Below are 14,364 nucleotides of genomic sequence, written 5' to 3'. Positions count from 1 at the left end.
AGCTTTTGCTAGAGATCAGAGTAAAAATCATTCTTCTGTATCCATCTTTCTACTGTACTTTTAGGTGGTCCCACAGATGATACTTCGATTGAGGGTATAATCTTTGCCATAGAGATTTTCTGCTGACTTTTGTTCTCTCATTACGTTTCTGGTTACTAGATCAAATTTTTATTTTTTTTCTTTTACAGCTATAGTGCTTAGGTGGTATATAAATTTTTTTTAAAATAACTATACGAGACAGAGAATGTGGATGCTGGAGATGGCACATGAGTTAGAGGTATTGCATTCATGGAGAGGGTTCATGCAAAGAGGTGGAGAGAAATCATACCCGCATCACAGCCTAACCTCAGTTAGGAGAATATGCTGTTGAAAAGAAATGTGCAGATTGGGAATAATGTTAACCTTGCTACAACCAGCAAAAAGCCAGAGGCAAAATCCCAATAAAGTCAGCCCTTCTTATACAGGGATTTTTAATACACGGATTCAAGCATCCACGGTTTGAGAATGTTCAAAAAAAGTATAAATTTCAAATATCAAACCTTGATTTTCCATTTTTTATAAGGGACACCATTTTGCTATGTCATTACAGTATATTTAATGGGACTTGAGCATCCCACAGATTTTGTTATCCATGGGGGATCTTGGAACCAAACCCCAGCGTATAACAAGGGTCCACTGTATATTTAGGGCATGATTGGATGTGGAAATAGAAAAAAACATACCAAAGAATGGGATTCTGAAAGAGAAAGCTTCAACATTTACAGGAACTGCTGGGCATTCTGCCAGTTAACCAGACATATGACCACAGAGCATTGTTAGACAATTGACATAATTTTGTGGTCCTGTACTAAGAATAAATGATTTTTTTGTTCTGATCACATTTCAGTACAGTATGTAGAGAGATCTTGTAGCACCTTTGAGACTAACTGAAAGAAAGAAGTTGGCAGCATGAGCTTTCATAGACTAAAGTCTACTTCATAAGAAGTAGACTCTAGTCTAGTCTATAAAAGCTCATACAGCCAACCCCTTTCTTTCAGTTAGTCTCAAAGGTGCTACACGATCTCTCTCTATACTGCTTCTACAGATTAACATGGCTATATCTTTGATTTCAGTATAGAGTCACCCAATTTCCATTTCCTATGTGTAAACATAAACTTGAATGCATTTAGACCCAAATCAGAATATTTATGAAGTTAGCAGTTTGGTTTGTATTTAAACATTTATACGGTAGGAAAAAGTGTATAGAATTGCTCATATTTTGGTGTATGCACATGTAAATACATATGAATTTTCTTGTAAATTAGAAAAACGAATACAATCTGAAGGGGAAATGGAGTGGACATTGTACTGGAAAAATAAAAACCTGAACAAAATTGTATTTGAAAGATTTGTTAATTCCACATTGTTGAGCAATATCATTACAGATTACAGGTAGTAGACCCTATAGTTGAATTATCTTTTACATCAACACCATTGATTATTGAAAGCTAAAGTGTCCAAGAGCACATCTGGTTCCTAGAAACATACTTTGCTAAATGAAAAAGTGTTGAAATTGTTTACCTGATCATGTAGGTTAGGGTAATGTTTACTGAACAGCTCACTTCACAGCATTATTATTGTACTTGTTCAAGCAGCATGTTACATAGTACAGGCTATTCCTTTTTGTCTTGTTCAACTGATTGACATTTGCGAATAGGGGAAAGAAACAAAGGCAGATTTATTTTCCACCTTATTGTTAAGGATGTACTGTTCTCATTTAACGTGGACCTACCTAAAAATTAAATCCCAGGCTCTGTCATCAGATTCATTTATGTTTTTCAAATTATTGAAGAACTAGGTGGCTTGTGACACCTAGAGGATCATTGAGCCATTGGATTAAATTGAAAGACATAGGTCCAAAACTGCAGAAATAATTCAGTGTGAGACTGCTTTGACTGCCCTGGCTCATTGCTAGGGGATTGTAGGAACTGTAGTTTGTGAGACATTTAGCCTTCTCTGTCAGAAAGCTCTGGTGCTACAATGAACTACAATTCCTGGGGTTCCCTAGCACTGAGCCAGGAATAGTTAAAGTGGTCCTAACATGGATTGCTTCTGCGTTGAGTTTTGGACCATAGTCATGCTAATCTGGAAAAATAGTATGCAGAGGTATCTTGTAGCACCTTTGAGACTAACTGAAAGAGAGAAGCTGATAGCATGAGCTTTTGTAGACTTGAGTCTACTTTCTCAGAAGCATGGAGTGGAGAGTCCAGGGACAGACCAATATAAGCAGGCTGTTTGTGAGAATAGCAGTTGAAACGCAAAACCTGTGAGTATGGAGATGAAGTGACAAGTTCAGTTTTAACCATGGTTGTTGGGGGACAAAGGCAGGATGTTGCCTAATGTCAAGGTGAGTAGATAACCATGATGAATCATGGTGGACATATTGGAATGTAATGTGGGGTCCAGAAAGGGGAGATATGGTGAACTGGCCAAGAGAGCTCTCATGTGGCTTGAGAGTTAGGTCATCCAGCCTTGGAGGGAGAGATGCAGACCCAGTTCCATCAGACCTGGCCTGGACTAAGAAGGAGAGCCCTCCCTCCTCTCCATCTGCCATGGTCCAGGCCTCAGAAGGAGAGAGGAATTGCTGGACCTGATCCCCTTCCTCAGTGCCATTCCGTTCTTCTTTTGTGTCATGTCTTTTTAGGTGATAAGCCTGAGGGAACCATTTAATTAACTATTTGTTAGTTGCTCAGAGAGCCTTTGGGGTATAAATGTTCTAAATAAATCAATAAAATAAATTAGCTAGTGTTATAATGTGAGTAGTTGACATTCTGGAGTTCAGGGATATATTCCAGTTCTCCACTCTTCTTTTGTAGTTTTGTTGTTGTTATTCAAGGACTGCTTTTCTGAGCTGTTGTATAACAGGTTGTTAAAGTGTGGCTGAGGAAGGCCTACTGTGTTGGAACTTTCTGCATTAATTACCACATACAAGCATGCCACTATTGTTGTTTCATAATATCTATTTTAGCATGTCATCTATTGTAAATATGTTGGAAAGAGTTTGCATATTGTAATTTATTTATTTCATTATCTCATTGAGTTCATTAATGCTGATGTGCATTATCATTTTATTGTAGCCTTATATACTTAATTGTCCGCATTTATGTCATGTGTTATATCATGTGTCATTTCACATTGCTTTCTTTAGCTTATTATTCATAGCACATAAAATCATTCTTTGTACACATACTTTTGTATATCATTATATAACATTACTATTGTATTACATGTTTCACATTTATTTTGTACATAATCTCGCCTACTTGGTTCTATTTGCAGGAGGTGAGTGGTGTTGTGTCTTTTTCCTTGTTGTTAACTAAACTTGTTCCCATATTTCAGGTATTACAGTACATCTGTATTGCTACTCAATAATAAGTGGGTTGTTGTGAAGGCCTTGCTGGGCCACAAGGTATTGCTGTTAGATTGTGTTCCACATTATTGGTCACAGGTTTAAGTTGTCATGATTAAGGATTTTTCTCACATCATCATTACCTCTCTCATCCCGTGTCTCAGTAAATTTTATTTATTTATTTAGGTATTTATATCCTGCCCTTCAGCCCTAATGGCTCTCAGGGCAGCTTACAATTATTATTTTTAATCAGACGGTTCCCTGCCCTCAGGTTTACAATCTAAAAGACACGAAACAAAAGGAGAAGGGAATGGTAGAGGGAAAGGGGATGAGATCCAGTGGTTCTTCTCTCCCTCTGAGGCCTGGACCAAGGCAGATGGATTGGAGGGAGGGCTCTTCCTTCTTCCAGGCTAGTCCTGATGGAGCTGGACCTGCCTGGTGAACTCCCTCTCAGGCCGGCGGATGGCAATTTTATTTTAGACACTATAAACTGTAAGCACCAAGTCTGTCTGCTTTCTATCTCTGCCTTCTGGTTGTTAAAAGCAGTGATGAGGTAATACAGGGTCTCCATGTCCACCCCATTGTTGAATGGTAAAAAAAATACTCCCCCCCCCCCAAAATGCCAATTGTACCCTTTGGGAAATTTCTATAGCCCATTTTGCTGTATTTAGGGCCCCTTCCTCCCCCTTTTATGGTGAGACTACTTTTGTGCATGTGTGTTTGCTTTCAAGTTGACTGTTGACTTATGGTGACTGCATACATTTCACAGGGTTTTGGAATGCTCAGAGGTAGTTTTGCCAGTTCCTTCCTCTGAAATGTAGCCTACAGCACCTGGTATCCAATGGCAGTCTCCCATTCACATGATGAGGGTACAAAAAAGCCAGCAAATGCAGCAGATGGCCAATAGGACCCCAAGAGGTTTTCAGAGTGCTACTAGAAATTTGGGTGTAAAAAAAAGAGTCGGTGCAAAACAGAGGATTGCAATCCTCCAACCCCTGGCACTTGTCCATATCTGGTTTAAACCTCACTCTTGCATGAATCAATATGATATACTGAAGAGAGTTAATGAAGATTTGTAAACTAACTATTCTGAGCATCTCAGGGTAATTGAATACAATGTTCCCATCTATTAGTTGATTCTAGTTAACAACCCTGCATGATAGATTAAGATGAGACAATAGTGACCTAAATCCAGTCACTAGTCCCAATTAGAACAGACCCACTGAATCAGTTGTCAGCATTTATTTAAATCTAATTGATTAAACAGGTCCATTCTAGTTGGTTGCCTATTGAGTGGGATTTGGCACCTTGGCCTCCCTGGTTCTATTGCTACAGTTATGAGAGCTTCAGAGATAGTGTGTGGTAGCATAGTTCTTTTTCTCCCATAAATAGGAAGTGAATGTTCAAGCCTTTAAAAAGGCGAAGAGTATATTTACATCCTATCAAATTTGAGAAACATAATAATATATATTTTCAGATAGATACATTTCAGTTGTCTTGTCCTTTCAAGTACAGAAAGTAGTTTATGTGTTATGCATAGATTGCTACCTCAGTGTTACATATTAAGTTTGGCTTGATTGTTTAACTAGGTAGGTAGTCACTGAGCTACCAACTGTCTATCTTGATGCCTGCTGGTGGTGGCATTCTTGCCTCCCCTATGAAAAAGGGGCAGGGGTGGGACCCTTCATATTATGTACAGTATAATAGCACTTCCAATACATGCTTAAAATCTTTATATTCCCCTTTCAAGTTTTATGTAAATTTCTGCTTCTGTGGCTTAGCTTTAAAGAGGAGTGATATATTATTTTTATCAAAAAGAACCCTTAGCTGTTCCTTGCCATGGGAATATGGAAAATAATCGATCTAAAAATAGAATAATAAATAAATAAAGGTCTGAGGTCCAAATACCAGAAAGAAGTATCTCCATTTGTATCATCCTGTCATACATTAAGATATTCAAGGGAAGCTCTTCTTCCTATATCATCATAGGCAGAAATATACAGTATTACATATTTATGGAAAAAGACTCCTTTTTATGTATAAAGCCCCCTTGTGAAAGATGTTATTGGTGCTGATCTTGCTGCTTCTTTTTTTTCTGTGCCAAAGAAATTTTCTCTTTTTTGTCTTCATCTTTTAATTGTTATTGTTTAGCTCAGGGGTAGGCAACCTGCGGCCCGCGGGCCGTATGCGGCCCGGCAAGGCCTTGGGACCGGCCCCAGCCCTGTCCTGCCGCCGATTGCCGCCGAAGCCTTTGGCCTCTTGCGTGAGGGCGTGGGGCCTTTGGCCTATCAGGAGGAGGTGGGCAAGGGGAGGCAAGCGGCGGGCAAGGGGGGCAATTGTCTATAGATGCCTCAGAAACATGCATTTATATTAACATTTTTTAAAAAAATCAGCAATTTTTTTGCGTGTCCTCCATTTTTTTTATAAAAAAGTGTCCTCCATTTGAAAATTTTGTCCCACATTTGTCCCGGTTTATTTATTTAATTAATTTTTTTAAAAAAAATATTTAATTATTTATTTTTTGGCTTCGGCCCCCCAGTTGTCTGAGGAACAGCAACCCGGCCCCCGGCTCAAAAAGGTTGCCTACCCCTGGTTTAGCTTGTCCACTTCTTTCATAGTTTTATTCTTTTGTAATTTTATCACAGTTATATTTTTCATATTGATGTTTACCATATGACACTGAAAACCTTAGATTTGGGAATCTAAACCGGGTTGGACCTGTTAAGTACTTGAATGAGAAATCACCATAAAATATCAAGGATCTCCAGAAAGGCTGGAAAAGAAACCTGCCTAGTACCTTGGAGAGCCACTGTGAGTCAGGCTGGACAAAAGACGGTTATATGTACCCTGGTTTGAATGGTCTGACTCATTGTAAGGCAGCTTCCTATGTTCCTACCATTTTTTTTATAATACTAAATCCAATTAATGTAAATATATTTTTCTAAAAAAAAGGTTTAAAACCCTATACTTGGTTAGATTTCATGTATTATGATTCAACAATAAACCAGTTTCTTTCATTGTGTATAACTTAATTTGCAATTGTCATATATGTGGAGCCATATTTTCGTGATTTTACATCTGTTTTAACTTTTATTTCAGGGGGTATGTTGATGGTCCTTGGAAGGAAAACCTACAAGACTTTATCCCAAAGAACTGAAGCTATAACTGAACAAGAAAGTGGAATCCACAATTTCTGTATGCTTTGTTGTCGGCAGAAGATATAGGAGGCAGACTTTTTTTAAAAAAGTGGATGATATTTCCTTTTTAGAAATTGGACAGGAATTCATTTGTTTTGTCACACGTGGTAGGCCTGATGGATACCATAGAGACAGCAAAGCTTGAAGAGCACATGGAAGGCCAGAACAATGAAACAGCAAATGGTTACGTTCGACCTGATCTCACTGTGAGTGAAGAAAACAAGAATGGCAGCAGCAAAGCAAAGAGTTTATCCAATGGTTTGCGAAAAGGTGCTAAGAAGCATCCAGACTATATACAGATTTCTATGCCCACTGAATCTAGGAACAAATTCCCTTTGGAATGGTGGAAAACAGGCATTGCCTTTGTATATGCTGTTTTCAACTTAATTCTAACGACTGTCATGATCACAGTGGTACATGAGAGGGTGCCTCCTAAGGAGCTCAGTCCTCCATTACCTGATAAGTTTTTTGATTATATTGATCGTGTAGAATGGGCTTTTTCTGTATCAGAAATAAATGGAATTATATTGGTTGGATTATGGATAATCCAGTGGCTGTTTCTCAGATACAAGTAAGTGGCTCTGCTTCTTTGCCTTCTTTTTACTAAGAATATACACAGAATATACTGACTTTTAAAAAATTCCATATACACTGATTTGAAAATGGAGTCTTACAGTGCTAGAATAGATACTTCTGGAAGCCTGGCTAATGCAGTTACAACAATAAGAGTGTTTGTTTCCTAATGATCAGTCTTTCTTCCCCAGAAAGTTACTTTGTGATAAAAACAATAGGAGTAGTTTTGTGTTCAAGACAAATTGATTTGTTACAACCAGCATGCAGCATATTTAATTACATCTAAACCACTGTAATAGTGTAATCAGTTACTTGGGAGTAAATCTCATTAAAGTCAGTAGGACTTACTTCTAAAAGACATGTATAAAATTACATAGAAAACCTGAAAGAAAGGTAGCACAGTAAATTTTTAATGTGTGTTGCTGTTTGTCCTAGTTTTTATGTTCTAAAATCCTTATGAAAAGAGCACACCACAGTCACAGCCATGTGGAAGAAGTAATATGGTGAACTGTGCATTTCCCCTCAGATGGCTGTACAAGCAGTAAGCAAAATACTGTGTGTTCATGTGTAAGTCTAGAAATTGTAGTCAAAAAATTGACCCCAAAAAACTGGATCGACTTATTCACACGTCAGTGTAAGTAATGTACCTTAACTTTTATAAAAATTGGAACAACTCCTTTCTCTGAAAGTTTACCGGACCTTAGTCTAAAAGACCACATCCATTCTCTCTGTGGCGGGGCTGCTTTTTGGCTTCTTTGGATGCTTGGGTGGCAAAATGACGACATCCTTTGGCATCATTTTTCTTAATCCTTTACATCCTTTTTACATACACCTTAGGTTTTACCCTCAACTTAATGCATGGGTTATATCAGAATGCATAATTTTGGCTCCAAAATCTACCGTAGACTTATACATAAGATCTTCTTACAGTCAAGTATGTACAGTAGTTTAGCAATAAATGCCACTGATCTGCATCAGTGCTTTCTGTCTGCAGTTGTAATCCCAACTTTGCTCCTTGTAAAGGATTTTAGCACATATAAATTAGGACTGTAATTAATGTGAATTTTGAATTGCAAACCTTGAAATTTCAGAATCCTGCCATAACTTGTAAGTGATGCAACTACCCCTGGATCCTAGGTCTACCCAGGGCATTGGAGTTTGGGGGTGGGAAAACAGCCTCTTAGGGAATGGAAGGTTAAAAGATAACTGTTAAAGGACCTGGTGTCAGCACTGAAACTGATATGAGCATGATGAGAGCATTTTTCTTATTTATTTAAAAAAAACATTTTATAATCAGGATGGCTGACTGGGTGTGGACATGGTCACATGTGTTGACTTCATTGTTACTTTGGGAATATATTTTCCTATTCTACCACATAAAGGGTGCTTATTCTCAAAAATGTATTTGACAGCAGAAACAAACCCAAAGTTAGTCTTTTTTCATGATGATGTATTTGTGTTATAGTATTGAATATTCTGTCTTGAACTTTTTCCTTTAGATCAATAATAGGACGAAGGTTCTTTTTTATAATGGGAACTTTGTACCTCTACCGCTGCATTACTATGTATGTCACCACCTTACCTGTGCCTGGAATGCATTTTCAGTGTGCTCCAAAGGTAAATTCAAGTGAATAAAAATTATCTTTATTTTACTAATGAACCTTTTTGGAATGTTTTATCCAACCAAATGTATTTCAGCTTGTGTTAATTCTTTTCTTATTACCTTGTTTTAATCCTAGTTAAATGGAGATTCTCAAGCTAAAGTACAGCGGATTCTACGACTAATTTCTGGTGGTGGGCTGTCTATAACAGGCTCGCACATCCTATGTGGAGACTTCCTGTTCAGTGGCCACACTGTAGTGCTAACACTCACGTACCTGTTTATCAAGGAATGTAAGTTTCCACTGTTCACAAATTAACAGATATGCTTGCAAAAATTCTTCAAGTTGCTTTTCCCATGATTTTTATAATAAATTCAGTATTTTATTTACATATAGTCTAATATGCACATTATTATTATTATTAATAATAATAATAATAATAATAACCTTTATTTATTAAGCGCTATAAATTTACACAGCGCTGTACATACAATCTTTTTAATTAGACGGTTCCCTGCCCTCAGGCTTACAATCTAAAAAGACACGACACAAAAGGAGAAGGGAGTGGTGGAGGGGAAGAGGATGAGGGCCAGCAGTTCTTCTCTACCTCCGAGGCCTGGACCAAGGCAGGTGGACTGGAGGGAGGGCTTGGCTTCTTAATGGATGGGTAAACTTCTTCCAGGGAGGCCTGTTGGAGTTAGCCTGCCTCTCTAGTAGGATAATACATATAAAATACATAGCAATACAGGAAATGATTCAATAAAACAGGCAACAAAAGAACATCAAATAGCAAGTGACAGTTATGCAATGCCTGGGAACGCTTCTCTGAACAGGATGGTCTTCAACTCCATTTTGAAGCTGGTTAAAGAAGTGATGGCTCTTGCTAGTTGTTTTGTACTTGAAAGTATTGCAATTAGCTGAGAGTATATGTCAGTCCTGACATTATTGCCACTGTAGAGGAATCTCTTAAAACTTGTTATTAGCAACTCTTATTGCATGGTATATAATTTATGTGAAACAGTTTACCAATCAGAGTGTTTTCTCAGTTTTATGTCTTTAATCTGTAAAGCCAACAATAGCAAGCTCTCCCCACATATTACAGCTGTCGCACATATTCAAGCCTCATAGGCTCATTGTAACCCCCTCTGTTTGCTCCTCATGAGTAAGCAAGGGTCACAGATGCGAGGTCTGCTCAAACAGAGGGGCAACTGTACTTAGATAGCTCATCTTTTCAGTCATTGACTAATTTGCCTCAGCTTTTTTGCCCTCAGAAGATAAGTTAATTTTTCCATTTCTGCCGTATCTGTTAGCCTCAGTATCCAGTCCTGCACTATTAGTATTGTATTATTCTTCCAATTTGGAGCATATATAAACCTGGGTGCTGTATATATAATTCTTGCATGTTTACTATTTCATCTATTTTAACAATGATCTGTTTTAATATTGTAATAATTTAATTCTATTTTAATGCATCACTTTTGTATGTTTTTAATTGTACTGTTCTTTTAAATTGAAAGTCTCTCTGAGTCCCAGTGTTAGGGGAAAGTGGGATACAAATAAGTAGCAACAGCAGTAGCAGCATCTACAATCCCTAACAAATACATTTCAGGTTTCATTTGTATTTTAGTTTTATAATTTTCTCATTCATTTGGTGAACAGAGTTCCAATAGCTTTTGCTTTTACACACATCCAGCAGTGTTTCCTTTTCTTTCAAGTGAGCTCAGTGCAAGGATGGAGAACCTTTTTTAGCCCAAGGATGAAACTGAATTCCACAGAAATTTTTGCAGCCCACATTCCAGTAGTGAACAGAAGAATAGGGTCAAAAATATCAGCCGGAATCCATTCTAACTAACACTTTAATTCTAGCTAAATTCTGTCAACAAATATGAAAAACAAAACAATAGTCCACAGGTTGGAAAGATTCAATCTACATTCCCCAAGAAAGGAGAAGCCAGGGATTACAGTAATCACAGGACCATTACGTTAATTTCCCATGCAAGCAAAATGTTGCTCAAAATTGTACAACAAAGGCTCTTACTATATATGGAGCAAGAAATGCCAGATGTCTAAGCTCAGTTCAGGAAAGGAAGAAGCACTAAGGATCATATTGCAAACATATGCTAGATAGTGGAGTGTACTAAATAATTTCAAAAGAAAACCAGCCTGTGTTTTATAGATTATAGCAAAGCATCTGATTGTGTAGATCATAAAAACTATGTGAACACCTTGTGCCAAACGTTTTATTCTTCATTCTAAAAGAAAATATTCCATAATCCAATTTTTAATTTTTTTAAAAAAGGGGGCTGTGGGCCTGAGAGGTTTTTTCCTGATTTTTTCTGGATCTCCCCACAAGCCTTTACATTGCTAGTGTCACCCAATAATCTGTATCCATAGTAATCATTTTTAAAAAGTCTACCTAGAACCCCCACCCCCCAAGCTTGCAGTTCCAGAAGACTTGTTTATTATGTGGATTAATACTTGGCATAAGAGTGTCTGAATGGGAACCTTTATGAACCATGAAGGTGATATTCTCCTTTCAGTGAAATAACTTCAGTATGTCCATGAAGATTCCCATAAACATTAATATATCTCTTTATCATGTTCTGTTCATTCTGAATCTGTGACAGTTTCTACCCAAGCAATACTTGTACTTTTGATTTCAGTATGCCAATTGTACTAGAAGTGCAAGAGCAAATACATGGGATTATATGTTTCGTGAATAAAAAGCTTTACCACAGTTTTTATGTAATTTTTACAGTGTTGTAATTAACATAATGATCCAATCTAGTATCTTTTTCTAATGTGACCATTTTAATATGTTACGTATGTAATGTGTATCCCCTCGGAAGGGGCCACTTTGCAGTTTATTGATTTTTGAGGAAAGCATCACTTAGGTGACCATCTGACTTACTAAATCAATGTGGCATTATATTAAAGTATTGAAGTGGGTTCCAAAGCTGTACATAAATTAATATTGTGTAGATGCCTAAAATTCATGAGATAGGATGGCCAATCTTCGCATGTTTTTCTTGTAAACTCTGCTGGTAATATAGTAATATTTCCTATTGGAATACAGCTGCTTTTTAATCAAAGCAGGGATTGTCTACATTTTTAGGGATGTGGTGAAGAAGTAGTTAAAGCAAGAGCAGATACTGTTCTGTTATTTTGAAATAGAGTACAGTATGCTTCTTAGTTCGCTTTGAACAGGCATCTTGCCAGTATAAATGATCCTTCCTGTGCTCTCATCCCTTTAACTCTCTGGTCAGTGATGCTTGTACAAGCTTCCTTCCTCCTCCACCCACTCATGATTTATTTTTGGAGTGAGCAATAAAACACAGTAGTGCACTACTTATTTTTATGTTGATTTCATACATTGAACAAAATTTAAAAGCACAGGGGCTATTATCTTTCAAAATGATAAAGGAAATTAAATATTGTTGATGTATTGTTTGGTATCGTCTTTGCTTCCTCAGACATAAATTATGATTTGTGTACTACTAACAGTGTGGTGTAGTGCGTGGGGTGCTGGACTATGACTCTGCATGAAATTGGGCAAGTCACACACTGTCAGCCACAGGTGAAGCCGTGACAAACCCCCTCTGAACAAATCTTGCCAAGAAAAACCCATGATAGCTTCACCTTAGTCAGAAATGACTTAAAGACACACAACAGCTAACCTATAACAGAACAGTTACTAGGTCGTAGAACTAAATGCAATATTTGTCCTAATGAGAGTATATCCATTGAATCAATGAAGTTTAAAGGGTTGACTGATCAAATTCCCTTTGATACAATGGATCTATTCTGAGGGGGATTAACAGTTGGATTTAGTCATGGACTGAAAAAAAAATCAGTAATGTATTACTGAATGGTATTTGTCCCCTTGTGTGACCTGTGTCTCATGCGGTACTTCTATATGTTTTCATGTATTTGGGAGATTTCTGCATGCTGTCCTATATTCCCCACTTGTACCCATTGTAGTATGGGTTACAGTTAGGCAGAGGCATAGTGCAAATTTGTACAGACAAGGTGAACCGACCGGCCTCTTCTCCCCCTCCCCCCCCGCCTCCACAGCTGTCCACCTCTCTCACACACATGCATTTTTTTTTCAAGAAAGAATTTTCCCTGCTGAACACACAGTATGGTTTGTTCCTGTAAATCATGGGTGGCAAAGTGCAGCATGCAAGCCACATGTGGCCCCTGGATATCTCATTTGAGCATTTTCAGCCTTCCACCACTTCCCAAATGCCATCCACCAGCCCCATATTTTTTTTAAAAAATGGCATGATATTTGGAACAGTTTTTGTCTAAAAGCATGCAAAAATCTCCCAAATACATGAAAACATACAGAAGTACCGCATGAGATGTCACTTCCCATTGTCATTATGAGCAGTACTGCAGAGGAAAATGAAAGTATTTGGGCTTGATGGGGGAAGTCCAGGTGTTTGCAGAGAATTGGCTCTGGTTCCCATGCAGTTTCCCAACTCTGTTGTAAGTTACACATGAGTGTGCATCTGTTTTGCCATTTCCAACTTCCACCTTTTTTCCTTTCCTTTTTGGAATGAGTCACCTCATCACTTTTGGTGGTATCAGTTAACCTGCTACAGCATGGGTGTTGTTGGAATAACCTGCAATGTTCTCACTTGCAACTTGTTTATTTGCTGTCCTTTTTTTCACAGATTCACCTCGTCACTTTTGGTGGTATCATTTGATCTGTTGGTGCATGAGTGTTGCTGGAATAATCTGTATCCTAGTTGGACATGAACACTACACAGTAGATGTTGTTATTGCTTACTATATCACCACAAGGCTTTTCTGGTGGTACCATGCAATGGCTAATGAAAAGGTGAGCAACAAGCATGCAAGTTGTAAAATAAATGTTAGATGCATGGAGTATTCTTTTAAAATGTATATTATGTTGAGATTTCTGAGGAGAACAAGGCTTTGGGACATTTCCCACACTCCTTTTGAAAGAGGCACAGGGCTTAACATCTGAAGAGTAAGTCCAGTCTGTTTCAATAGCTCTTATATCCAAGTAAATTTCCATAATTCTGCTCTGACTATTTAACCATATAATTTTTGTCATTTCTGTGACAGACACAAATGGTTCAGGCCACAATCTGGGAAACGTCTTGCTCTAATATGTCCCATCTCCTCTGCTGTGTGGCTCTTTACTGCCTAATTACCTCAGTTCCAACAATGGCAGGAACCTACTCTTTGGGGTGAACTGGTTTTCAGAGCTTTTATTTTTGCCCTTTAGTGTTTCTTATTCTTAATTTGTCATTTTGTTTGTCTCCTTTCCCCTTTTGGAAGACTCTTCATCCTACACACTTAGGATTTTATAGCCTCTTCAAGTCATTTCAAATTGTGCCTCAAGCATCGCCAGAAAATCCCTCACTCAGATGTTCACTCTCATTGTCTTCGTGTGTTAGGGAGGCCTTTTGTTGTTAACCACCTTCAAGTCAACTCATGGCGACCCTGTGGATGAGACATCTCCAAGAAGACTGTCTTTCCTCCACTGTTCTGCTTAGGTCCTGCAAATTTATACCCGTGACTTCCTTCATCTATCCATCCATCCATCCATCTAGCATGCAGTCTTCCTCTC

At 37.9% G+C, this 14,364-nt stretch overlaps 1 protein-coding gene across 9 annotated transcripts in view; it reads left to right on the top strand.

The window, feature by feature from the left end:
• LOC149313069 (phosphatidylcholine:ceramide cholinephosphotransferase 2) overlaps positions 1-14,364 on the top strand; it is a 53,852-nt gene that overhangs the window by 32,905 nt on the left and 6,583 nt on the right. For 8 of the 9 annotated variants that reach the window (XM_089526001.1, XM_089526003.1, XM_089526004.1 and 5 more), the window contains 4 exons: positions 6,488-7,156; positions 8,658-8,775; positions 8,898-9,051; positions 13,439-13,605. In XM_089526001.1, the coding sequence (XP_089382127.1) occupies positions 6,702-7,156; positions 8,658-8,775; positions 8,898-9,051; positions 13,439-13,605 (894 nt within the window). In that variant the 5' untranslated portion in view covers positions 6,488-6,701. Of the gene's footprint in view, positions 1-227; positions 278-6,487; positions 7,157-8,657; positions 8,776-8,897; positions 9,052-13,438; positions 13,606-14,364 lie in introns of those variants that run through there. The other variant, XM_089525999.1, reaches the window with a different exon arrangement.

Source organism: Sceloporus occidentalis, unplaced genomic scaffold (assembly GCF_023333645.1).
Source record: "Sceloporus occidentalis isolate IW3139 unplaced genomic scaffold, rSceOcc1.0.p SCAF_5, whole genome shotgun sequence".
NCBI classification, from domain to species: Eukaryota; Metazoa; Chordata; class Lepidosauria; order Squamata; family Phrynosomatidae; genus Sceloporus; species Sceloporus occidentalis.
Note: the sequence above shows the minus strand (reverse complement) of the source record. Positions and strands in the feature narration are given on the sequence as shown.